Source organism: Panthera pardus, unplaced genomic scaffold (genome assembly GCF_024362965.1).
Source record: "Panthera pardus isolate Hobbes unplaced genomic scaffold, ASM2436296v1 HiC_scaffold_2, whole genome shotgun sequence".
Lineage (NCBI taxonomy): Eukaryota > Metazoa > Chordata > Mammalia > Carnivora > Felidae > Panthera > Panthera pardus.
Genome location: NW_026526765.1, coordinates 4,749,104 through 4,775,005, shown reverse-complemented (window position 1 = coordinate 4,775,005; position 25,902 = coordinate 4,749,104). Strand labels below are relative to the sequence as shown.

Genomic DNA, 25,902 nt, shown 5'->3' with positions numbered 1-25,902 from the left:
TTAAAGATGGTTATGTCATGGTGCAGGATTTCAGGTGTCTTTCCCTCTTTCTTCATTATATTTTTTCCTGTATTGTTTTAATTATTTGCAATGAGTAATTTGTATATTCAGAAAACAAAAGTCATTTTCCTCGTGGGGATAAGCTACTGTTTCCAAGCACTGCCTGTTGCGCTCGGGGTCTTAAACCAGTCTAATCTCAAGCAGCTGTCTGCACTCAATATTCCAAGTTGATGGACGAGAACGAAGGCTCAGAGGCTAGCTTGCGCAGGGCTAGGGGAGGCAGAACGAGGTGTCGCAGGTCCCCAGGGCTAGCTCCTGGCGGGCCTCAGAGCAACAGGGCAGTCCTGAGGACTGACAACACCTGGGGACCCGGTTTAGCTGGAAGGATCCCGCTCACCTGGGCGGCTCGGGGCTGCTGGGGCGGGGCTGAGCTGGCTTCCGTCCCGCCCTGCGCTCGAGCTCCGCCCCCGCACGCCGATCCCGGCCCAGACCACGCCCCCAACGCTCGTCCCGCCCACAGCCTAGGTCCCGCCCCCCCCGGCCGCGCGGGTAGCCCCCTCAGACCCCGCCTCCTGCCGCTGGAGGAAACGGAAGTGGCGGCGGGCTCGGGCGGAAGCAGGAAGCGGCGGAGCAGGACCACGCGCGGGGCGGTGTTTGTTGTGGGCCATGGCGGAGAAGTTCGACCACCTCGAGGAGCACCTGGAGAAGTTCGTGGAGAACATCCGGCAGCTCGGCATCATCGTCAGCGACTTCCAGCCCAGCAGCCAGGCCGGGCTCAACCAGAAGCTGTGAGTGGCGGCCCGAGTCCGCGGGCGTCTGCCGGGGCTGGCGGGGCGGCGTCTGCCGGGAGTCGCGCCGGGGAGCCGGGGAGCCGGGCCGCGGGGGAGCCGGGGCCTGGCCGGGAGCCGCCCCTCTCCGCCGTCGTCTGGGCCTGGTCTGGCTCCAGGCTGAGCGCCCGGGGCGGGCTCGCCGCCGCCTCTTGCCGGCCCTCCTCCCTCCCGCTCTGCTTTGCTGCAACCTTTTCTTGGGGGCCCATTTGGAGACGTCACCATGGGCCGACTGTGCAGTTTCTGGGCCTGATAATCAAAGCCTGTCCTCGAGCGCGTGTGACTCCTTCCTTTTCTCCTGGGCCCTCCTGGGGAGTTCTGTCCCCGTCCCCAGAGGGGAGGCGGACTTCACGGGGGAGTGCACCGGATTGAGCCCCGGAAGGAGAGGGGTCTGAAACCACTTGCTGCGGAGGCCTGAATGTGGAGGAGTTGGATGGGGGAGGTGGTGAGGAAGGTTGCAGACCGTTTATTAACTTTTTTGGCAACAGCTCCGTGCTGGCCATGGTATTAGGCCCTGGGATGAACAAGAGGCAAATACGCGAACAGAATGTCCTGATGAAGAGCTCGGCTTTATAGGGGGTACAGACATCCAACATAATTGCAACCCAGCATTACAAACCCAGTGCAGGGGAACTAGCCTGGTGATCTCTGAAGCCTCCAAAAGGAGGCTGAGATTGAACCAGCCAGGGATGGTTTTCTTACCCCCAGACTCAGAGGATGGGTTCTTAAGTGGGAGTCCGCTGCCCCATGTGTTCTCTGAAATTGCACACAAAACCAGGTGGAAGTCAGGGTAATTGTTTTTGAGAGAAGATTGATAGTTTTCATCAGATTCTCAAAAGGGTTGGTTTCTGTCCCCCCCCCCCCCCCCCCCCGCCCCCCGTATTGGTTGTTTCTACTTTAGCAAAGAAAGTCAAGGGTTGCCTGGGTGACTCAGTGGTTAAGCGTCTGCCTTCAGCTCAGGTCATGATCTCGCTGTTCATGAGTTCGAGCCTCACATCTGGCTCTGTGCTGTCTGCACAGAGCCTGCTTCAGATCCTCTGTCCCCTCCCTTTCTGCCCCTCCCCTGCGTGTGCTCACTCTCTCTCTCTCTCTCTCAAAAATAAATACATGAAAAAAGGAAGAAAGTCAGATACCTGAGGGTATTCTCCAACTCCAGAGCTTTCCTAGGAATTCTGTAGCTAAACAGAGCCATGCGCCTTGTTGGGGTAAGGAACTCTGTCCCCTGTGGAGTTCTAGTTGGCCGCCTGGGTGGTGTTCCTGCTGTCATGTGAATTAACCACATGGCCCACTTTTGTTTTTTCCCCCAGGAATTTTATCGTTACTGGCTTACAGGATATTGATAAGTGCAGGCAGCAGCTTCATGACATTACTGTGCCTTTAGAAGTTTTTGAGTAAGTATCATTCTTGATTTTCATTTGAGTAGAATTCTTGTTTAATGATGCTATAATGACTCCTTCAGCTACTGGCATTTAGCAATTTATAGGTGCTGGGGATAAGCCAGTGAAGATAGACGAAAATTACTTGCTTTCAGGGAGGCTGTGTTTTAATGGGATTAAAAACTCAAAAAAAAAAAATCTACATATTGAAAAAGAGTTAACATGTGAGTAAAGGTTTATTAAATATGTGAAAAACACCATAGGCTCTCGAAAATCCATATCGCTTTTTTTCTTGAGGGATAAAAAGTTCTACTCGGGCTGTTATAAAAGAAAAAAGAAAAAACTATAGGCAGAAACAGCGTGAGAAGTAATTTGGTGTGATGTCTTTCAGGCTGCACTGGGAGTGCTAATTTTAGGAGATGGTAAATACCTGCTCTGGGGGCGGAAATAAAGGTTCTTAGACCAAGTGAAATTGGGAAGGCTGTTCACTGTTTGCTGCCGGAGAGCTGTGTGTGCCTGTCCTAGGCGTGGCCCAGAGAACGCCTCCAGGAAATAAAGTTACAGATTTGTTTAGTTCAGGTTTTATCACACTGATTTTACAGGTGAGAGAACTGGTAAGTAACTGCGCCGGGCTGTGTGGCTAAGTGTCAGAGTTAAGAGAAAAATTCTGGACTCGTCCTTCCTCGCCCAGAGCCGATGTCTCTTGCCAGGCAGCATCTCTCTCCGGAGGCGGAGCCAGCATTGATGGCAAGAGCACGTCAGTCCTTTTGGCCTTAAAACTGCAAATGTTGAGTCACTAGATTTCCTTGGACAGTTAAGGGAAACGTTACCATTTTAACGTCGCGGAAAGGTCAGAGATGCAGGGCCTCGTGACAGCACAGCTCAGGAGCTGCCCACATAGACGGGACACACAGGCTGCACTCTTACTGCTCTTGGCCCTGTCCTTTCTCCCTGGCCATGGTGTTGTGTGTTCTTAGCATGTTCTGTGAGCCCATCGAGTTCTCCGCGTGTGTGTGTTACAGCGTTAGGCTCCCAGACGGTGGCTGCCTGCCTGCCTGTGGATTGCAGGAATGTGGAGGCTAATTTGCTTTTCTTGAAGTGTCCTCATTAGTGCTGTTCTGGCCGTGAATGTGTGGGATGGATGTCAGGCCAGATGCCAGGTGACTGCCCCAGCCTTCCGAAGGGCCAGTGAGAGAAAGGGATGGGGACTGATTGTGTATGGGCAGCAGGCAGGGCGGCCTGGGCCGCGACGGCCACAGCCAGTGGGCAGAAGGGACGGTTGAGATTCATCCGGGGCGTTGGGACCGCGTTGGCCTCTGAGCTCCACCAGGTAGCAGGTGAGAACTGTCCGTCGACGTGCATGATGTGGGAGGAGTTTCCGGGGTCTCAGGGGCCTTTTTTAGCTCACGCTTCCAGACAGGCACACTGACTGTGGCAGAGAGAAAACTGTAACCCGTGCTCCTCTCTCCGGGACTGGGGGTTGATGTGTCCGCGGGAGCGCACTTGGCCCTCGGGCCTGGAGAGAGAGCCCCATCCGAACGCTGTTGCTGTTGAGACAGTTACTTGTTTCGGACACTTGAGCCTGTCAGGTGTTTTTCTTCAGAATTGGATGTGTTTTGTTCAGAACTAACCCTAACTTGGCTTCTTTCATTCCACCATTTCAAAAACATTACAATAAAATGGAATTTCTAAAACATGTGATGTATTGATTTTTTTATCTGTCATAATTGAAGGCCAGTTTTTATGCCATTAACGGTAACTGAACAGTGTTTTTTTTTTAATCTCTGAAGTGACAGTTTTTTGTTGGAGCGTAAACTGGACTTCGTGGCCGTGATTTCTTTTCCTTTGTAATGAGTAATTAGTGTAGCTGAAGGGTATGAAGGTCTGTAAGGTACGGAAGCGGGCACGTGGCCCACGGCTGGTAAACGTGGATATTCAGCCAGCCAGTGCGCTTGGTGAAGTCTGCAGGGGAATGAAGGCATGTTGGGGACAAGTGTCAGAAATCTCAAAAACAGCTCTACAATTTAGAAACAATTGGAGAGCATCCCTCTGTTAAATTCATGTTACTTGGGTGTATTTAGGGAAGTAGTGTGTCAGGGCCCCCGCCCCCCAAAAGTGGTACAGCAGTTTGTGTGTAATCTTGGGGCCGGCAGGGCTGGGGCTGCCCCGTGCACCGCTCCCCGGCTGCTCCGGCAGTCCCCAGGCTCCTCTGCAAAGGGATTCCCCAGGGACTGATGGGGTGCCCCCCCCCCCCCCCCCGCCCCAGAGTGGAGGCCACATATTGGCGAGAACCCCTCCCCTCCCCAGCCTGAAACCCTGGCTCGCGTCGGTCCTCTCTTTGTCGAGAGCTGCCCGACCTTACAGGTTATCGTGAGGGTCAAGGGAACGGAAGTAGAGCGAACACTGAGGATGTGAAGCTCGCTTGGGTCGTAATTGGTCATTGCTTGGTTGCGTGAGTCAGTCGCGCTATTAGAAGTCATAGACCAAATCATCTATACTTGCGTGAATGGAAGAATCCTGATTCACTTGGTTCCTGGGCACTGTTTCGTCCAAACAAGGCCGTGTGAAGTTGTATCGCGCTCGCTCCTTTCTGTCCCTGAGAAAACTGAGAATAGGTGTCAGCCAGGAGAACGTTAATGGAGGTGTTTGCTGTCTCCAGATACATAGATCAAGGACGAAACCCCCAACTCTACACCAAAGAGTGCCTGGAGAGGGCCCTGGCCAGGAATGAACAGGTGAAAGGCAAGATCGACACCATGAAGGTAAGGCGCTTGTGAGCACAAGCTAAGGTCCGAACGTGAAGAGATCCTTACAAAGCGGATTTGGCCGATAGACCTTGTTCCTTTCCACACGTGGTAAAACGTGCACTATTTCCCACGGTGGCACAGCTGAGATCTCTGTGTGTAATGGGCGGTAAGTGACACAGAGCAGCGGAGGGCCTGGTCGGGGCGGACGGGACGCAGCAGGTGGTGGCCTGCCTTTTAGGAGAGCCCGGCGAGTTCTCGCGACGGTTCCTTGTCGCTGGCCAGCCGTTGGCACAAGACCAACTGCAGGTTGTACTTTGCTGCTTTTTGATGCCGTCTGTTCTGCCACTTCCTGAAATGATGGTTCCGGGGCTTTATTCCCTGCTCCTTGTTCAGTGCTTGTCTCCAGCGCCTGGCTCCAGGCCCGTTCGTGCTGTGGCCCCTGTCCTCAGCGCTCCACAGAGCACTTCTCTGGGTGTTCTTTGCTTTGATGAGAACTAGAAAATTCCATGCATCTTGGACGTGAAATATGCGGGGCTTTTTTTTTTTTCAATTTACATTGACTGAGTGGTGGTTCAGATTGGGGTGCGTGGTTCTTCCTTTCCCGCGCTGCGCCGTCCCCTCGTCGCCCATGCGTGCTGGCTTCGTGCTGCGAGCTCCTGCCTCCACCCACTCCTCACCCCTGCCTGGCTGCCCGGCCTCGTGTCCCCCTCCCTCCTGTTTCCTCTCGCGCGGCCTTCTCTGGAGCTCTGGCCTGTCCTCTGCACCCTCCGTCCTCGGGGCTCAGCCTGCGTCTCCTCCTCAGGCCTTGGGGACCAACCTTTCCATGGGGACGCCTGAGGAGGAAGCCCCTCTTCCCTTCCTCTCCCATCTCGTCCGTGGCAGCCTGGGCTCCAGCACCTTGGGGACGAGCGTTGTGTCCCTGCTGGGGTCCAGCACCCACTGAGTACCAGGTCGATATCTCGTGTGTGCGGGGATGGCCACGCGGTGACCTCGGGGCTCGGGGCCCAGGGCTCTGTGGCTGAGCGCGGGGAAGGAGCAGAGAGGCCCTGCCTGGATGACCGTGACGACTTTGTCACCTGCTGCCCTGGGTCACCGGGCTTCCTAACGTCTCCCCCGGTGATCCGTCCTGGTGGCGGGTAGCCTGCCCTGCGCGTGGCACTGCTGTGAAGGTCTGTGTGGTGCCCGCAGCTTCCTTCCTGTTTTGTCAGTTCGGGGTGCGTTGCCCTTGAGCTCAGCGTCACCCTCAGGACATCAGGCCGTGGTGGCCGGTGCCCTTGTGAGCGAGCGGACGGGTTGTGGGCTGTGTGCGCTCGGCTCCCGCTTTGGCCTCGCCCTGGTCGACTCCAGCGCCGCGGATAGTGCGGGGATCCCTGCGGGCGGTGACGCATGGGGACTGTGACCTTCAGCGCGCATCCGTCTCCGTCATCGGAGATCTGTGCGGGTCTCGTGGCGCAGTTCCGTGGCCTTCGTCTGCCCCGCGGACCGTGTGTTCAACCTTGCCCGAGTTGCAGCTCAGACGGTGGTTGTGTTGAGGTGCGGTGTCCCTTGAGAACATGCGTGAGGTCTGCTCGTGTCTGTAGAGCTGCCTTTCAGTGTGACTCTCAGGGAGAGGCTTTCAGATGCTGGCAGGTACTTCGCTGCTTTTCAGACCGGATTAGAACGAGTGCGAGGCGGATAAGTAGGATCCAGAAGCCGCAGCATTTGCAGTAGAGAGGTTTCCAGGTGCTCCGAAAGCTTTGATCAAGCTGCTTGCACACAGCGAGTTTGATGTGGTTTGAGTTAATAATTGCTTAGTTAAATATTGTGTGAGGATTCCCGTTACGTGTGTTGTCTGCAAAAGTCATTTCCACATGTGTGGCTGGCACCTTACAGGAGGGGCTTTTCTGGTTGAGGTATTTATGTTGTGCTCATGGATTCCTCTCTCAGGTAGTTCGTTAACGTACCTCTAACACAGTTCTAAGCTCGTAGGCATTGCTGGTAGCCGGGTCATGAGCAGGCAGTGTGGACGGCCGCTTACGCAAAGGGAAGGCACAGTTTCTGTTCTTTTGAGTTTGAGGCTTGGGGGGTGGGGAGTAAGTAGTCTGTGACTTGGGTGACAGGTCACCAACAAAGATACTTTGATGCTGTGTGTTTTTCTTCTTAGAAATTTAAAAGCCTGTTGATTCAAGAACTTTCTAAAGTATTCCCTGAAGACATGGCTAAGTATCGAAGCATCCGAGGGGAGGACCACCCCCCTTCCTAACTTCACCGCCCTGCTTTCTGAAGACCCTCCTGGTCTTGCGTGAGTCGCTGTGACCTTCAGGCAGGCTGGGACTGACCGCGGCACCAGTGCGGCTTTCCCGGGCCCGTCCTCCAGCCACCCTGTCCTCGTCCTTGGCCCTGGGGGACGGTGGGGCCCGGAGGGCCGGCAGAGCTGTGCTCCCGGCTGCCCCTCTGTCCCCGATGTGCGTCTGTTCGGTCCCTGAGCTTTCACATGGCTGGGGATCGTGAGTGCGATGCATTTAATTGTCCACAGCAGAGTAGTCTTGGGAATACTCGCTATAATAGTTAAATTAAGTTTTTAAAAATCCACCTGACGGTTTCTTTTCATGTGCTGTTTCTTTTCCATCTTACCATGGTGTCACACCTTAAAACAAAGAAAAATTGCTTTTATTTGAGCAATACTTTGAGTCGGTTTTGTGTTTTACGTTTTCAGTTATGGTGCATAAAGAACGTGTTCCGTGTGACTGTACATGAATTTCGATTAGACGTAAGCACATAATAAAGCCTTGAAGTATTTACATGATGTAGTCCGTGCAGTGATTTTTATGACATTTTGTAGTGTAGTACAGTGTATCTTGTAAACCATCAAGTATCGCCTCCCCCAAAGTGTGAGTAACATTCACACAATTTGTTCTCCAGGCAGAATTCTGGAGGCGCCTGGGGGCTCAGTCCGTTACGTGTCTGACTCTTGATTTTGGCTCCGGTCACGATCTCAGTGTTTGTGAGATTGAGCCCTGAGTCGGGCTCTGCGCTGACCGTGCAGGGCCTGCTTGGGATTCTCTCTCTCCCTTTCCCTCTGTGCCCCTCCCCTGTTCACCTGCACGCTCTCTCGCTCTCTCTCTCTCAAAATAAATAAACATTAAAAACTACAGAGCAGCTTTGTGATTTCCTGCAGCCGGTTTCCTAGAGGGTGTACCATCCTGAGGGAGGCGGGTTCACGGACACCAGTGAAATGGCCCGGGGCTGCGCCTCTCAGCCGCAGGATGTGCAGGTCCCGGGAGCCTGGTTCCTCGTAAACTCGGGCGATTCTCCTGGGGCAGGACAGCGGCCGTGAGGAGGGATCCTTGGAGTGGGCTGAGCACCGAGCACAGGGACCTGCTCCGGAACGTCTGCCTGTGCCCTGGGAGTTTTGTGTGGCTGCCGAAACAGAGCGCCACAAACCGGGTGGCTTAAAACAATGGAGGTTTAGCTTCTGGTTCCAGAGACCGGAAATGAAGGTGTCGGCAGTGGGGGGGTCCTTCCTGCCTCCCGCGGGGTTCTGGTGGCTCTGGGTGCTCCTGAGGCAGCGCTGCCCCGATCTGTGCCTGTGTTCACGTGGCTCTGTCTTCTCCACGTGTCTCCCCCGTCTCTCCCAGTGGCGTTTGTTGCTGGGCTTAGGTCCCACCTGGACAATCCAGGTCCAGAATCTTAATCGCACCTGCGAAGACTTTCAAAATAAGGTGACATTCACAGGGTCCAAGGGGACACACCTTTCTGGGGGCCACCACTCACCCACACGGTGTCCTGTTTGGCGGGTCCGGCCGTCAAGCGCCCTGGCTTTGCTGCTGGGGGGCTGCCGTGTCTGCACCCCCAGATCCGCTCAAAGCGGACTGCTGCCTGCGTGACTGCCTGATGAGCCCCTGTCACCCGGGGCCACGGGCCACAAATTGAGTTTGAAGCTGCGGGCTGGTGAAGACGGTGAAGCTATGTGTGTCTACGTGGAGACAGAATGATACTTTTTCCTTCTTCTGTAAGCTCTTTTTCTACGTTTTGAAAGCAAATACTAAGTTGTGCAAAAAAGGAAGACACAGGCATTATGGTTTGGTGACGAGGAAGCAGCATTGTGGGTGACGGTGGTGGAAGTTACAGAGACCCAGATACAGGCACAGACACATGGATCCAGACAGACACACAGACACACACACACAGAAGCACGTACACACAGATCCAGACGGACGTGGCCACGTGCATTGACACAGACACGTGAGTGACGACTGCATTACTGCAGGTGTGCTGGGGCCGGGGCGGGGGGTGCGAGGGAAGGCAGTGTGTGAAAAGGCAGTGACTGGAGCCCAGCTGCAGCTTGGGGAGGCTTTGGGATCCTGGGGACGGAGGCTCCGGAAGGGCACTGCAGCCTCCGTGGCAGCCTTGGGGAGCCCTGTGTCACGCCCACGGGAGGAACGGTAGCGTGAAGTGACCAAAGCCACACTTCCTCATCTGGGTGCGGAGCCCGCCGGCCTTCTCCCGAGCGGAGGACGCGTCCTCTCTGGTGGCACGTGCCGTGCAAGCTCCCACCGGTCCTTTATGTGAGCACGGCCTCCCAAAGCAGACATTTAAAATGGGTTCCGATTTTTGGGTAAGTGCGCTGCAAACACAGAGAGACGGGACGCACACGTCCATTTAATTGTAAGACACGTTGGAGGGCGCCTGGGTGGCCCAGTCGGTTAAGCGTCTGACTCTTGATTTCGGCTCAGGTCATGATCTCGGGTTTGTGAGATCCAGCCTCGCATCGGGCTCTGCTCTGACCCTGCAGAGCCTGCTCGGGTTTCCCTGTCTCCCTGGCTCTCTGCCCCTCCCCTGCCTGCAGTCTCTCCGTCCCTCTCAAAATAAAGAAACAAACTTAAACCACGTCGGAAGTACAGGCAGAGGACAGCTCTAAATCACCGGCCGTCGTTTTGGGCTTTAGTTCCATCTGTGCACGGGATTGCATCCTGCCTCATCCACCAGTGACGGGAGGGGAGGGCCACCTGCATAGGAACCGTCTGGGTCACAAGCGGACTAAATGGTGGCACAGTGCCGTCCCAAGCCTGACCTCTAATCTGGTGCTCAGGAGCAGAGGGCTTTATTACTGAACTGACGTGGTAGCAGCCTTGAGTATCAGTGGGGTGGGAACGAGCCTCGTCGGGGGCCAGCTGACGATGGCCTGTGCTGTGGGGCTGGAGAAGGAGGGACGGGGCCAGCCCTGTCCTTCTGGTCTTTGCACTGGAGGGTTGGTTTTCACCACATGGGCTCAGGAGCTGAACTTGGACTTATAAATGATTCCTCCAAAGGAGGTGAAGTCTGTTTGGTTCGGGGTGTCCGAGATGAACCGCTTGGAGGCATTCTTGGGAACCCTGCCCCATCCCACCGGGAGCCTTGTGGAGGCCTGGGTGTGTGGGCACCCCGGTGGCCCTGCCCGCCCCACATCAGGCCTCCCCACGGTGCCAGGCGTTGAGGCAGACGGCTGGCCTCCAGACATACGCTGCGGAGGGGATCTGGCTGCCGCCGACTTTGGGAGCGCAAGAGCACGTGGTCACTGACCCCACGGAGAAAACGAAGCTGTTGCCCCTCCGAGTCTGCGTGGTGGCAGAGATGGCTGATGGGGATCAGTCACTGACTGTCCTGTCTCCTTTCACCCTCAGACCACATTCGCGAGGCCTCTCTTGTTCCCGCTGAGAGGGTTAGTGAACCTGGGACAGAAGATGTGTTCCTGGGGTCTCGTACCCCCCAGGGGGTCTGTGCTCAGAGGCCACCGGTGAGGGGACCAGTGTGCTGCAGGAGAGGTGCTGGGGACAGTGGGCGGGACTTGGCCGGGGCTCCCAGGGAGGAGTGAAGAGACGCGGTGGGGACGTGCCTGCCAGCCTGTGCAGCCAGTAATGCCTTCTGTTTGCAGGAACTCCGATTGCCTCGTGCACCTGGAACCCCCCCCAGGCCGGCCGGTGCCGCTCTCGCTGCTGGCATGGAGGGGAATGTGCTCGGACGGTTGTTCAGGAGGGGCGTGGGCAGGGCGGCGGGTGCCGGTCGTGGTCCGTGGTCCCCGATCCGTGCCACGCAGAAGGCACCGTCTGTCCTGGCTCTGGAAGAGCCACGCAGGGAGCAGGGACCTCAAGGAACCCCACCGGGGGTGTTCCAGGCCCAGATCTGCAATTCGGTGTAGATGGTGACCCCTAAGTCACAGAGGTAGCCAAAATAATAACCGTAGGATTCCCGTCAGTCTAACGATAGACGTGCAAATACGTGTGTGCCCGCCTGCGTTTCTGCACTGTGTAATGCATCATGGGCACCATGTGTATACAGACACATGCATGCATGTATGTATGCACGTCCATAGAGTCCCCACCCCCTCAAATTCACATGTCCTAACCACCAGTGTGGCTGTATTTAGAGATGGGACCTCCGAGGACGTTAAGTACGGTTAAGTGAGGTCATGGTGTGGGGTCCTAATCAAATAGGATCGATGGCAGCAGAGGAAGAAGAGGAAGGACGCTGGTGGGCTTGAAAGTCCACGTGGGGACACGGCAGGGACAGGGGGCCGTCTACAACGCACCAGGACCCGACCTCGGCAGCCCCATTGCCGACCTCTAGCCTCCAGAGCCGTGAGGAGCGGATGCCAGAGGTTGAAGCCGTCCATCTGTGGTGCTTTGTTGGCAGCAGCCGAGCTGGCTGGGACACACCTGTGTACTCTGTGCTTGGGACACGACAGCTTATCAATCTACAGACCGACCGACCGATAATGATCAGTCAATAAAGAGTCACGCACTTTTACGATTTCTCTGTTAAATTTTACTTAGTCTGATTGCTAGTCTCGGTTCCCAGAGCCACTGTCTGATTATTTTGCCCATCATACCCAGCTCGTCCACGCAGTGGGGTGCTTTACACTGGCTGGAGGAGGGGGAGGGGGGGGAGGAGGAGGTGGAGGAGGGGGAAGGGGAGGGGGAGGAGGAGGTGGAGGAGGGGGAAGGGGAGGGGGAGGAGGAGGCAGAGGAGGAGGCAGAGGAGGAGGAGGAGGAAGAGGGTGGTTGGGGGAGGAGGAGGGGGAAGGGGAGGAGGAGGAGGAGGGGGAAGGGGGGGACGAGGAGACAGAGGAGGAGGAGGAGGAGGAGGAGGAGGAAGAGGGTGGTTGGGGGAGGAGGAGGGGGAAGGGGAGGGGGAGGAGGAAGAAGAGGGAGGTGGGGGAGGAGGAGGGGGAAGGGGAAGAGGAGGGGGAAAGGAGGAGGAGGAGGAGGAAGAGGGTGGTTGGGGGAGGAGGAGGGGAAGGGGAGGGAGAGGAGGAGGAGAGGGAAGGGGAGGGGGACGAGGAGGAGGAGGAAGAGGGTGGTCCCATGGCATCTCCACCGAGGGCAACCACAGCCTGCTTGGAGAAGACAAGACTCAGGTCCTTTGTTATTTTCTTGGAGCTTTTCCAGCCTAGACATGCAGTCTGGGCAGAAGGGAGACAGACTGCTCCTCGAGGTGGGCACAGACCAATGGGGGGCACAAGAGCTGTCTTCTTTGCAATTTTTGGCGGGGGGGGGGGGTCGCCGTTAGGATAATGAGGCTGGGAAGGGAGGCCAGCCTCGCTGTGCAGCTGAACACTCACAGGCTGAGGAAACAAGGGATGTGCTGATGGAATATTTATTCCTGGCTTTATTTAGAGCATCGTCTGGTGCAGAATCAGAAATCCGCTAAGCAGCAGATAGGTGGGGCCGTCCCTCCCGTGTCCCGCCGCTGCTGGGACTTTGTGGGCTCTGGGGCTTTGTTTCCTCCCGCAGCCCTGACCCGTCTTCTGCTCCGGCCCCTGCAGTCCGGTCGTCAGGTTCTGTGGCCGAGTTACAGTCCGCGAGGCCTTTTACTGCCCGGTAAACGAAGGGACTCGTGTGCGAGAGAGGCAGGATTGTGAGAATCTCTCTTTCAGGAGGGCTTTCCCACCTTTCCATTTTTGTTGGGGAATGGTGTCTCACCTGGGCTGGGATTTCTCACTAGGACCCAGAGGCATTTACTTTGTCCACTGTCTTTTCAAGTTTCAAAGGCTTTTCGGGCATGAGCAATCTTAGGTAGAATAATGGCATCAATAATGTTTTAAAACTTACAATGTTGTATAACTTATCTTATTTGATAATTGCAATATACATTGAAAATAATTACGTACGCGTGTGCGTGTATAATTTCATTGCTTTCATTTTGTTACAGTTTTATTTGGTTGCCATCATTATTAGCCTCTATCACTCTTACAGGTGTGTAGGCAGCAAATTAGGGAAGGTTCAGCTAACAATTGTGAAAAAAGATGGGGCTTAGATTTCTTTCTCCCGTGGCAAGCGATTTGAAGTTGTCTGCCCAGAGCAGCTACAGCCCCTCCCAAGCATTAACCAGGCTCCACAGCGATACACCTTTGTCAATGCCACTTGTAGCAGATGGTCTTGCCTTCACATCACAAGATGGCTGCTCTCCCTCCGGGCACAGCGACTGCATTCCAGGCAGGGAGAACGTAGAAGAGGAATGGGCGAAGGGTGACAGAAAGACCGCGACTGCAGAGGCCTCACCATTTCATTCTGGAGGAACTGTCTCCTTGAGGGGCTTGTACCGCGTCTCATTGGCCAGGATGGTGTCTCTTGGGCACCCCGAATCGCGAGGGTGGCGAGGGGATCTAGATCTTAGCTTTTACGGCCTGTAGGGCAGAGGCAGGCCAGGAGGGAGGGGACGGGGAAAGGGAGCTGTCAGGTGACCTACAGGGCCCCTTCTGGCACATTCAGGACATGAGACCTGGATTTCCAGGTAGCAGGTGCTGACGTCGATTCTTTCCCGCAGAAGCTCACTTGTAGGGGTAATTTAAGGCCAAAACCTTAAATTTCGTGGAAGTAAATTTAGATCCCAGATGCAGCGCTAGGAGTGTTTCAAGTTTAGTTTACTTGGCGCACACGTGGTGTCTTTTGTATTATGAGCCGAAGGTACAAAGCTACGTGTGGTCCCGCTGCGTGGACAGCGTGTGGAAGGAGAAGGGGCAGGACGCAGGGCCCTCCCCAGGCTCATCCCGGGCGCTGGGGGATAATCTGGACGCCAGAGATCAAGAGCAGGTGGAGCCTGTGACCCACTTCTCCTTTCGCCAGGGAGCTGAGTGGCCTCGGCAGTGCCTTGCCCCAGGTCCTTGTCATGCCTCTGACCCGGCTTCACCGTCGTCCCTGCCCGTGTGGTCCTTCTTAGTGGCTCCAGAGGCCGCCGCGGCCAGTGCTGGCTCTGGTCCTCCAAGGCCAGGTGGAGGAGCCCCGGGTCCCTGAGCTGCAAGAGCCTTGGGTGCCCCGTGGTTCTAAAGCTTCCTGCAGCTGGAGGGGGCGGGGGAGGGGAAGCGGGGGCCTGGGGAGCGCGGGGACAGCCATCGGCCTCTTCAAAGCCCGCTGCCCCACACGTTCCCCGCTTCTCCCCAACATCTGCCGTCACCTCTTCCACCTCCTTGTGTTCTCCCTTCTCCAGGCTGGGTTCCTGCAGGGTCTGCTGCCCCCCAGCCCCACCCCTGCCCCCCTTCTTCTGGAGAAGGCCCTGAGCTCCGTCCAGACCGTCTCAGCTGCCCTCCTAGGGAGGCGCCGAGTGTGAGATTCGCTCGGGATGAAGGAGAGACTGGTCTTTTCCGCCCCGTCCTCCCTTCCCGCCCTCTCTGTGTGCTACCCCAGGCGACACTGCAGGACCCTTCTGGTAACTGGGCGGAGCCCCATGTTCGGGGACCTGTGCACGTATTGTAGCCTGTGGGCATCCCGTGTGTGCCGAGGCATTTATGAATTTGCGAGTGTGTGCAGACGGGAGCGTTTAGTGTCCCAAAGGGATGCTAACGCGGTTGTCGGCGGATTTAATCAAAGGAAGCAGCTGGGGCCCCAGCAGAGAGCAGAACAAGAGATGGGCCTTTCACGTAAACTGTCTTCTGACCTCTTTAAGTTCGAGATGGGAGTGGAAACCGAAGGCCCGTCTTCAGAGTATATCCTGCCCCACGGTGAAGCCAATGGTGTTGCAGGAGCAAATGGAGGCCGTCATTACTGTTATTAATAACCGTTTACTCACCGTGCACAGTGTGCAGCCAGGCTCTTCGCACAGAGCGTCGCGGCCTCCCCACGTAGAGAGAAGGCGGGCCACGCGGTATCGATCGGGACCGGTTTTTCTTCCTGCGTCTCGTGTTAAGCTTCAGTGGTCCTGTTGGTACAGATGTACAGCAAGCGAAATCAGAGAGCGTGCTTAGCGCTGTTGTCTCACGTGCTCGTTTTCCACCTTGAAAAATGCAGACAGCACAGTGTGAATGGCATGTGCCAGCCCCCAGCTTATTAAGTCCAGACACCTTCCCGGCAACCACAGACGCTCTAAGTATACGTCCACGCTTCTGCTTATACAGAAGCACGTGTGGGTGGCTCAGTCAGTTAAGCGTCCGACTTCGGCTCAGGTCACGATGTCACGGGTCGTGACTTTGAGCCCCGCAAAGCGCTCCCTACTGTCGGCACAGAGCTCCCTTTGGATTCTCTGTCCCCACCCCCCCTCGCCCCGCTCGCGCTCTCTTTCTCTCTCTCAAAATAAACAAACTTCAAAAAATACAAACAGGATCACGTTATACACACTGTTCAGCCTCTCACTGTTTTTACTTACAGTATCTCTGGAGATGCCCTCCTGTCAGCATGTGTGGGGCCACCTCAGGCTGGCACCAGAGCCTTGTCCCCCAGATGCGCTGTCCAGCACCCACACTGTCTCCGTCGGGTGGTCCTTGGGCCTTCTCTCTCAGCTCTAGCACAGATACCACAGGATGCACCTTTGTTCAGTACCAACGACATCGGAGGGTATCCCTTGAGATTAATTTCTTGGAGGGGAGTTGCACGTATATACATTTTCATAATTATTGCCAGATTGCTAGCCAGAGAGAGGCCCCGAGTAGGTCTCCCAGCGTGGAGCTCGGAAGCCCTGAGCCGGGACTGACCTCCGAGTTGCTGAGCACCAGTTCTCTGGACCCTCTGCACAGGCAGGCAGACCTCCAAAGCTCAAGGTTTTCTGGGTGTCCTTCCAGCGGTCGTGTATGTGTGCTGAGGTCATGTGCGTGCTCGCTCCCTTAATCCCCCAAATAGTCTGGAAAATCTCCCCGGGCTGGGACGTGTGGGTCCCGGGAGCACTGGAAGTGCTTGGGGAGGTGCAGGCCCCACAGCGATGGCCATGTCCGGCCAAAGAAATCAGAGATGTGTCCCCTTCTCGCCTTCCAGACACGGGCATCCACGTTCATGCAGGAGGCCGGCTGGGGAGGAGGGATGCAGACCCCGAACAAGCCGGCCCCGACTCTTGTGTGGCTCGGAGGCCGTGGTTGGAACAAGGGGAAGGGTGGCTCTGTGTGCGCTTGGCTGGCTCATGCCAAGGTCAGTACATCCGTTTCTGCTTTCAAATAGCTTCAGTGCACCCATGGTCAGAAACACAGTTTCCATCCCCTTCCAGGACCACGTACCCAAAGCCTCACAGAATCATACCTACTTTGGCCATACGTGTGAGCTTTGACCTACCCGACCCTCCCCCTCCCCTCCCTTCCCCTCCCCTCCTTTCTTTCTCCTTCTCTTCCCAGAAGCAATGGTGATTCACTAAACTGGGTTCACAGCCCACGGAGGGGCCCCTACCTGCCGAGGGAAAAGTATGCTGTGCTCCCCCAGTGTTCTTGTGATGAGAGGCGCAGTGTTGATTCAAGCCACCCAAGGTTAAAAATGGCTGAATCTCACCGCTCTGTTATTACTCCTCTGTCCTCACCCATGTCCGCCCCCGCCGTTTGGCCTTCCTCCGGCCAGCTGGCCGTGGCCGGGCGCCCTGCACGGGTCTGACGTGAAGGAGGCCCCGTGGGCCCAGAGTGACGCTCCCAGACCTGGTGGCTCCTTCCCCCACCTGTGTGACATCTGCAAGGGATGGGCTGTGGATCAGACGGTCACCCAGGGCACAGGTGAGAGGTCCGTGCGTGTGGAAGCCTTCTTCCCAGGAAGGGCGAGGAGGAGGAAGAGAAGGACACTGACACCGAAGGAAGGTTATTGTCACAACGGTTGTGTCCTCCCCGCTTGGCCATGGAAGCGGATCCGGAGAAGCTGAGTCCCGGCCAAGGGCCCAGGCTGGCGGAACTGGCTGGGAGCTGGGCTGCCTTGCCCCAAGCTGGAGAGCCGGCTGCAGCTGTCCTTCCGTGGACAGCCCTTTTCCTCTGCAGCTGCTGGTGTGGCTCTGGCCGTGTGGTTAGTACGCGCCGGTCGGGCTGTGGACAGCCCAGGAACACGCCGTGCGCGTGGCCTTTCAGAGCGGCCTGCTGGCACCGTGGAGCCGGGAGAGGTCCGTTTCTTTTGGGAGCAAAGCAGAGCCGATCTGTAACCACACACTTGGAAATGGGACACTGCCCTCTAAGGACACCTCAGTTGACCAGACGGCTGCCTGTCCCCGAAGATGTCCGCTGAGGTGGGCAGCCCACGACCGGCCTCCTGCAGCCCCTGTCCACTCCACCCTCTCGGCACATGGCTCCTACCCCTGGAGTGGGGGGGGGGGGGGGGGGTCGGAGCCCTCGGGAACCGCTCGCTCAGACGGAGGAGGCTGAGGTCCAGTTGGGCTTTGCAAAAAGAGCTCTGGGATGGATGCTGGGATGTCGTCTCTCAAGACTGCTGTGAAGAGGTGAGCAATCCCAGCCGTAGGAGCGGAAGGTAAAGGAGTAGGACAGAGAGGGAGCAGGGAGAGAGACTGCTTCCGGTCCTGGGCCAGGGCCTCATGAGAGGCGAAACCCTGAGCTTACATCCCCAGGCTTTTGCAGGGCACGAGACGTGGAACGCGCTGCCACCGGACCAGCCACGAGCAAGCTTCTCAGCTCCCGTGTCTTCCTCGAGGGCCGTTAATGATACGGATCTGAGATACTTTGAGGTTCCCCTCTCAGTCGCTGCAGCTTGAACTACGTACGTCTTACCCGAAGCTCCTCTCAGTTCTCGAAACATCTGTTTGGTTTCAGCTGAAGACCAAATGTTGGAATTTTCCTTTTTCTTGATTTCTAGTGTCAGTGACCCCAGTGTGGCTCACTCCTCCCCCGTTTTCTTCCACCCACGCACCGTCTCACTGTGCCCCGGCTGCTGTCTTCCCAGCCAGGGCTAAAATGTTACAGATGGTCACCATTGCCGGGGTCCCGCAAAGCCGTGATGCCTTCTAAACTCCGTATCTCTGATGGGCCGGGGTCCCTTTAGTTTTGAAGGAATCCATTCTCAAAACTTTGGAGATGGAAAGTTATTGGTACCTAGAGCTGGAAGAAGCCTGGGCCTTCAGGTGGTAGGTACCACGACTGCTTTTGCCGAGAACCCTCCGCAGAGGAGCGTCAGTGTCCCCAGGGCCTCTTTGTGAGCGCCAAGGGAAGAACTTGGTCCGTCCCCAGGCCACCCCCTCCTTCCACCTCTGAACGCTGGATTGTCAGAAAGTTCTCTTATGTGGTGACCAAGTGTGTTTGCCTGCAGCTTTCCTCTGGTGGTTTCAGTTTTGCTCTCCCTGGAACAAGATAGCCGTATGTCTACTGACATTTCCAATATAATGTATTTTGGGGTCTTCTCGGTAACTTTCCATTTGAGTGAACTTCTGTCTATCTATCCATCCATCCGTCTTTTATTTATCTACCCATCCATCCATCCATTCATCTGTTATCTATCATATGTCTATTTATCTATCTATCCGTCCATTATCCATCCATTCATCCATCCATCCATCTGTCCATCTGTTATCTATCATCTATCAATTATCTATCAATCATCTATTATATATCGATAGGCTATCTATCATCTATCGATTGTCTATCATCTATCTATCTGTCCATTATTCATCCATCCATTCATCTATCCATCCATCTGTCCATCTGTTATCTATCGTCTATCAATTATCTATCAATCATCTATTATATATCGATGGGCTATCTATCATCTGTCAATTGTTTACCCATCCATTATCCATCCATCCATTCATCCATCCATTTGTCCATCTGTTATCTATCACCTGTCAATCATCTATCAATCATCTATTATATATCGATGGGCTATCTATCATCTATCAATCGTCTATCATCTCTCTCTCTCTCTCTCTCTGTCTGGTTGATACACCCTAAGATGACTCTCAATGAGTCACACTCGTGTATAATCCCCTCTCCCTTGAGTGCAGGTGGAACCTGTGAGTCCTAACCAATAGAGTGTAACCAAGGAGAGGACATGTGCCTTCCCAGACCACATAACATCATCTAACACGCCGTCTTAGCAGACTGGTGTGAAAGACATTCTTTCTTCCACTGGCCTTGACGATGCAAAGGGCCATGTTGTGACCTGCCTGTAGAACCGAGGTGGCCTCCAGTGACAGCCTGTAGGAATCATAATGCTCAAGGAGATGGATTCTGGAGCTGGAGCTCTTAGCCAGTGTGTTCATAAACACAATGTGTTACGAGGTAGGACACCTGAATTATGACCGTTGTTTATCTCACTTGTCCGAGAGTCTGACACTGGGCTGCACAGACTTTAGCAGCAGACCGTTCATGAGCTCATGCGGCAGGCGAGGAGCTGTGAATTTCTTCCCTTCGTGGGTGGGATGGAGCCCCCCCCTGCACGCAAGGACTGTTTCTTGATAAAGAAGAGGCTGGGAGGAGACTCCGGAAGACCTCCCTGCCCTTCCTCTGTTGTGCTCCCTGGTGCGGGAGCCTGGTCCCTGCACCCTGCATCGCTCCAGACCCCTTGCTGGTGGATCGAGCTAGTGCTGCTTGTAGTGGATGAACGTCCACATCCCAACCCCCAGAACCTGGGAATGCTATCCTGTGCGGCAAAGGGGACTTGGCAGCTGGGATTAGGTTAAGCATCATGAGATGGGGAGGCTGTCTGGATGATCCAGGTGGGCCCAAAGTAACAATAAGTGTCCTTATGGGGGAACGACAGGCAGGAGATCAGAAGAGGAAGTGGGAAAGTCACAACGGAGGTAAGAGGTTGGGGTGATGTGAGGGAGGGGCCACACACCAGACGATGTGGGTGGCCCCAGAAGCAGAAAAGACAGGAAAGGGATTCTCCCCTGGCGCCTGTGGAAGGAACCCCCGGCGACTCCTTGACTTTAGCCCAGTGAGACCCGATTTCAAAATTCTGGTCTCCAGCACTGTAAGAAAATACATTTGTGTTGTCTTCAGCGTGTGGTGATTTCTTACTTGCAGCCACAGGAAACATACAGCTGCCCTTTCTGCAAGAGGAATACCTCTCTTGCCTACTGCCACGGGGCTGATGGGGACCCTGTGTGGACGGAGCTCTCTCATCCGTGTTGGGCTGGGCCATGTGACTTGCGTCGTCCCATGAAGTGTGGGCCCTTCCAGGGCCCGGCACAGCCTCCTTGGTGGTCCTTGACCCGCCCTGACCCCCCTTGTCTGCATGAGGACAGCACACCTGCTCTTCAGCCCAGACCCAGGTGTGATGGGCACTGGAGCCAGACCCAGGTGTGATGGGCACTGGAGCAGAGTGAGAAACAGGCCTTCCTTGTGAGCCACCGAGGTGGTTTGTCCCTGTGCACAGCCAGGCTCCTGGCCTGGGTCGGCCCGTGGGCGGCATTGGAAGGAGGGTTGCAGCAGCCAGGGTGTCTTTGCTGCTTGTCAACCCCAGCAGGTGTCCCAGGACCCTCTCCCCTCCCTTCAGCCCCAGCAGGTGTCCCAGGACCCTCTCCCCTCCCTTCAGCCCCAACAGGTATCCCTGGACCCCCTCCCCTCTCCCCTCCCTTCAGCCCCAGCAGGTGTCCCAGGACCCTCTCCCCTCCCTTCAGCCCCAGCAGGTGTCCCAGGACCCTCTCCCTTCTCTCCTCTCTTCAACCCCAGAGTTGTCCCTGGACCCTCTCTCTTCTCTTCAGCCCCAGCAGATGTCCTTGGACCCTCTCCCCTCCCTTCAGCCCCAACAGGTATCCCTGGACCCCCTCCCCTCTCCCCTCCCTTCAGCCCCAGCAGGTGTCCCAGGACCCTCTCCCCTCCCTTCAGCCCCAGCAGGTGTCCCAGGACCCTCTCCCTTCTCTCCTCTCTTCAACCCCAGAGTTGTCCCTGGACCCTCTCTCTTCTCTTCAGCCCCAGCAGATGTCCTTGGACCCTCTCCCCTCCCTTCAGCCCCAACAGGTATCCCTGGACCCTCTCCCTTCTCCCCTCTCTTCAAGCCTAGAGTTGTCCCTGGACTCTCTCTCCTCTCTTCAGCCCCAGGAGGTGTCCCCGGACCCTCTCCCCTCTATTCAGCCCCAGAGCTGTCCCAGGACCCTCTCCTCTCCCTTCAGCCCCAGCAGGTGTCCCAGGACCCTCTCCTCTCCTTTCAGCCCCAACAGGTGTCCCAGGACCCTCTCCCCTCCCTTCAGCCCTAGCAGGTGTCCCAGGACCCTCTCCCCTCCCTTCAGCCCCAGCAGGTGTCCCAGGACCCTCTCCCCTCCCTTCAGCCCCAGGTGGTGTCTCTGGACCCTCTCCCCTCCCTTCAGCCCCAGCAGGTGTCCCTGGACCCTCTCCCCTCCCTTCAGCCCCAACAGGTGTCTCAGGACCCTCTCCCCTCCCTTCAGCCCCAGCAGGTGTCCCCGGACCCTCTCCCCTCCCTTCAGCCCCAGCAGGTGTCCCAGGACCCTCTCCCCTCCCTTCAGCCCCAACAGGTATCCCTGCACCCTCTCCCCTCACCCTTCTCTTCAGCCCCAGCAGGTGTCCCAGGACCCTCTCCCCTCCCTTCAGCCCCAGCAGGTGTCCCAGGACCCTCTCCCCTCCCTTCAGCCCCAGGTGGTGTCTCTGGACCCTCTCCCCTCCCTTCAGCCCCAGCAGGTGTCCCAGGACCCTCTCCCCTCCCTTCAGCCCCAGGAGGTGTCCCTGGACCCTCTCCCCTCCCTTCAGCCCCAACAGGTATCCCTGGACCCTCTCCCCTCCCTTCAGCCCCAGCAGGTGTCCCAGAACCAGGACCCTCTCCCCTCCCTTCAGCCCCAGGAGGTGTCCCTGGACCCTCTCCCCTCTCCTCTCCCTTCAGGCCCCAGCAGGTGTCCCTGGACCCTCTCCTCTCTCTTCAGCCCCAGGAGGTATTTCTGGCAGCTGCTATGTGCTGGCTGTGGTTCCAGCTTTTGCCTTGTGGCCCCTCCTGAGGACCCAGCTCCTGCAGGGGACCTGGCCTCTGGGCTCCACTAACCTCTGCCTCTCTCTGGTAGTCCTCCCATCCCGGGGGAGAGTTCTCCTGCTTTAGCCAATCCTTGGGTTGCCTCATGGTTTGGTTTTCTATCTCTTCTAACACCTTTGTAACCAGTTTCCCATATTAAATGTTGTCTATTGAACTGTCTGGTACGGTCCTTGTTTTTCTGGCTACGTAGAGCTGGAATAGCTGGTGAGTGAATTAGGAGAAAGACGACAGCTGTTGGCAAAGGAAACAGAACACGACATGCGGACGTGTTTTGGCGGTAGTAGGGAATATAAGAGATGCACGGACCCTTCCCCCTACGAAGTGCAATTTACAGATGCTTCATTCTTGCAGATGATGCTGAAACCCCTACTCTCTTTCTTAGGCAGACACATTCACGCACATGCACACGTGGGCGCGCATCTGTCTGTGGGGCCCCCAACTGCACGTCCTTGGGGACGGGTAAAGCTTCCTGGGAAGCTGTGATCTAGAGGTTCTGGATGGAAGCATACGGGAAGAGAAAACACTGCATGTTTGCAAAAAATGGCAGCGATGATTCCCCTCCCTGTCTGCAGTGTGACGTCCGCTCTCTTCTGTCAGGAGGTACCGTCTGTTTTTCTCCTGCTTGAATCTGGGCCGATCTCACGACTTGCTCTGACCGACAGTCGGTAACGGACGTGGTGCCGTGTCAGTGCCAAGTGCGGGCTTCACGGGGCCGTGTGTGCTTCTGCGGTCTCCTGAGAACCCTGCCCGGCTGCCGTCGTGGGCAGGTCAGGGCTGGTGTGCAGGAGGATCAGAACCTCGTGGTGTAGACTGACCTACCCAGCGGAGGCCCCCTGGACCGGCCAGTCCCCAGCTGACCCGGAAGCCGAGCTCAGGTCCGTGAGAGAGCCCCGCTGAGCCCAGAGCTGCCCGCCGAGTCCAGGCCAGATGTCACTGAGGAGGAAGACTTGTAGAGCTGGCCCGGGGTCCCCGTGAGCACAAACACGGCACAGTACTCGGAGAGGAAGTTAAAAGCATAATCGTGTGCAGCCTGAGCCTGGTTCTGTGGACCTTTCCAGGTCTACTGGTGAGAGGCTCTGGGAGGAACAGCAGGCCCACAGATGGACCGGGATTTCAGCGCGCAGGGCCATTGCAGCTGGGCGAGAGGGGGGGCCCGCTGCTGCTCAGTGTCCTGGGACCCTTTCACCAAAGCCTCTCTTCACAGCAGAGAAGGAGTCCGGCCTGGATTCCTGGTCTGGAAGCAGGGATAGAAGATCTGCCTCAGGGGGCACCGGGGTGACTCAGTCCGTTAAGCCTCCGACTCTTGGTTTTGGCTCAGGTCTTGGTCTCGAGGTTTCTTGAGCTGATAGCCTGGAACCTGCTTGAGATTCTCTCTCCCCTCCTCTCCTCTCCTCCCCTCCCCTCCCCTCCCTCCTCTCTCTCTCTCTCAAAATAAATAAGCGAATTAAAAAAAAGACCTTCCACAGAACATTTTTTGAAAAATCATCACTCGTCTCACTTAAAGAATAATGAGTACTGTCTAGTTTAATAGGCTTGCATTTGCTCTAAATAAAAGAAGTTAAAATTTGTCTGCCTTGAGCAACATTGTTGGCACAGAAAGTGTTCCTTGTTTTACCCTGGTGCTTTTTGTCCCTTTGGTGTGCTCGTGGCCCCTGGTTGAAAAGCATGGTGGTGGGGTGGGCTGGGGAGGGTGTAGAATCGTGGGACAATTGGCTCCTAGGGTTTTAAACCCAGTTACCACTTGGTTCTTGGACCCAGATCTGCATTTTCAGCAATGCCTGAGGGCCAAGTAGGCAAAGTGCCATTAATAGGTGCTTAATATGCACTAATTAGTACCCCTCTGCTGGGGAGAAAAGAAGTTTGCTAGAAGATGAAACGAACAAGGTACGTGTGAAACAAGGAACTCACGTCTAAGCGACTGTCCCGCATGGCTCTCCATGCAACGTGGGTCGTCTCTTCCGAGGGGAGCCCTTTGGAGGGAACGCTGGTCACATGTTCCTCCTGCTTCTGCTCCGGGGTCTTGTCACGGCCCGCCCTCCTTGCTTCTCCGCAGTCTCTGCCTTGGAGCACACGCCATTCCGATCCTGGCGGGTTCTTGTTCCCCTAGTGGTGAGTCGGCCTGGGACCAACATACCAGTTGCAGAAACTTTCCAGTTTTTAATTGTGGATTTCAGAATTTCGGGATTGTTGGCTACTGTGTTTCTATTGCTCTCATTACTTGTTGATGATGCTGGCTTCTGCACAGAGCTGTGCAGTTGTCAGAGCGGGGGACTCTCGGTGATGATGAGGCCACAGAAGCCCTTCTTTCCTTGCCCTTCCAGGAACCCAGTGGAAGAGCATAGGCTTGGAGAAGAGAAGAGGAAACCATGGGACACCAGCCAGGGGTAGGGAAGGTGCTGAGGGGCAGTGGGTTCCTCCTGACCCCCCCCTCCCCCCGGGTCCAGGGCACAGTGGGAGCCCAGACTCATTGGACACTGGTGCAGGCTTGTCTCACACCACGGGTCACTGTTGATGGTGCTGTCCCTGCACCGAGGGTGATGCTGTAGGTCTTGAAGAGAAGAGGTAGGGACTACGCTTCCCAGAGACACCTCACAACACCTTCTGTAGCCAGAGACACCCTGGGACACGATGGCACAGGCTGGAAAGTCTTCCTGGCATGATCGACGGCCAGTTTATAAGCACTTGTGTGCAAATGTGTTTACGGAGCCGGGTATCCCTGCCGTGACAGCCCTCTGGTATTTACCAACTGGTGCCCTTACACAATTCTTATAAAATAATGCGTGGACGGGACAAGAACAACTGTGAGCACCACGGCGCCTCTTTATCAGAAAGTTTCCAATCCTGTCTCTCCGACTTCCTCTCCCCTGCCCTCTACCCAGGGCGCTGCCATTATTGTAGGGTTCCGGCCATAACAAGAAAATTCTTTCATTTAGAGATGAATTTTCAGGCCCCAAGATTATTGCTCTTACGGTACAACTATTGCTTTTGGGAGTGGCTGGCGAGTAATATTGTCAGATTTATTCTGAAACCAGAAATGAAGGTCAATTAAATGAACCTTATTATTAAAGAGTTCACTAATTATGCAGCGTTGCACGTTCATTAGCTGCCCCCTTTGACAAAGGTAATAATGATTTTGAAGCTACATACAGAGAGAGGCAGTATCCCATATATAATTGCATATGCATGAGGGAAAAAAAATCATTGATTTTCTTAGCGCCTTTAACCCGTTAGACGAGTGTGTGCCGACTTCAGGTAAGTGATGCCAGACTGGCACGTTCCCTTGGACGCTATTCTTTTCTCATGTGTTGACACATATGTTCACTACTTCCTGTCCCTCGTAACCTCTTGTACGTTAATGGCCGATTGATAATATGGCCCCCAAATATGAGTGCAAGGAGAGGTGAGAGCTGGCCAGGGTTTTCGCCTCCAGTCAGCCTCTGCCTCAGGAAGCCTGATGGTGCCAGGGCACCTCTGTCGCGTCTCAGAGCCAGCGTGCACGGTTCCCTGACCTGCCAGCGGGGACGGCCAGGCCCGTCCCCTCCTTCCAGGGGGCGAGGAGTGGTGTCCAGTGTGGGACACGTGTGGGGCACCAAGGTGAGGCTGAGCTTCTGGTGCGGGGCCCTTAAAGCCACGTCTGCCGCCTCCTTCTCTGCGGGTGACGGTGCCGTGTGGCTTCTCGCGGGGACAAGCACTTCTGGAGATAAAGGCGGGGCTGGAAAGGTGCATCCTTGACTCAGGGCCCTGGGGGCCCTTCTGCTGGCCACCCACCCACCTTCTCTTGCCTCAGCTGTTGGAAACTACATTAAAAGCTAGAGCGGGGTTCAGGTTCTGGGCGGTAGGT

General features: G+C 55.9%; 1 protein-coding gene and 1 long non-coding RNA gene across 4 annotated transcripts; both read left to right on the top strand.

The window, feature by feature from the left end:
* Positions 1–595: 595 nt before the first annotated feature.
* On the top strand, positions 596–25,142 carry MED10 (mediator complex subunit 10). 3 transcript variants are annotated; one of them, XM_053906865.1, is made up of 5 exons: positions 596–788; positions 2,135–2,218; positions 4,863–4,965; positions 17,698–17,846; positions 19,084–19,374. In XM_053906865.1, exons 1-4 carry the CDS (start codon positions 667–669, stop codon positions 17,839–17,841), a joined length of 453 nt encoding a protein of 150 aa, XP_053762840.1. In that variant the 5' UTR covers positions 596–666; the 3' UTR covers positions 17,842–17,846; positions 19,084–19,374. The 3 variants fall into 3 exon arrangements, with proteins under 3 accessions (XP_053762840.1, XP_019306372.2, XP_019306371.1); XM_019450827.2 differs by lacking the exons at positions 17,698–17,846; positions 19,084–19,374 and adding an exon at positions 24,383–25,142 and having other exon boundaries at positions 599–788; XM_019450826.2 differs by lacking the exons at positions 17,698–17,846; positions 19,084–19,374 and adding an exon at positions 7,094–7,730 and having other exon boundaries at positions 600–788.
* LOC109267842 (uncharacterized) lies at positions 21,075–22,215 on the top strand. The gene is made up of 2 exons (XR_008423649.1): positions 21,075–21,835; positions 21,928–22,215. It is a non-coding gene; the product is annotated as an uncharacterized LOC109267842 (long non-coding RNA).
* Positions 25,143–25,902: the final 760 nt, after the last annotated feature.

What these genes read in the sequence shown, in the direction of transcription:
- MED10 (XM_053906865.1), top strand. Translation starts at nt 667, where the DNA reads ATGGCGGAGAAGTTCGACCACCTCGAGGAGCACCTGGAGAAGTTCGTG. An exon ending in GTGCCTTTAGAAGTTTTTGA is followed by an intron (nt 2,219 to 4,862) that starts GTAAGTATCATT and finishes TGCTGTCTCCAG; the next exon opens with ATACATAGATCAAGGACGAA. An exon ending in GCAAGATCGACACCATGAAG is followed by an intron (nt 4,966 to 17,697) that starts GTAAGGCGCTTG and finishes TTACATCCCCAG; the next exon opens with GCTTTTGCAGGGCACGAGAC.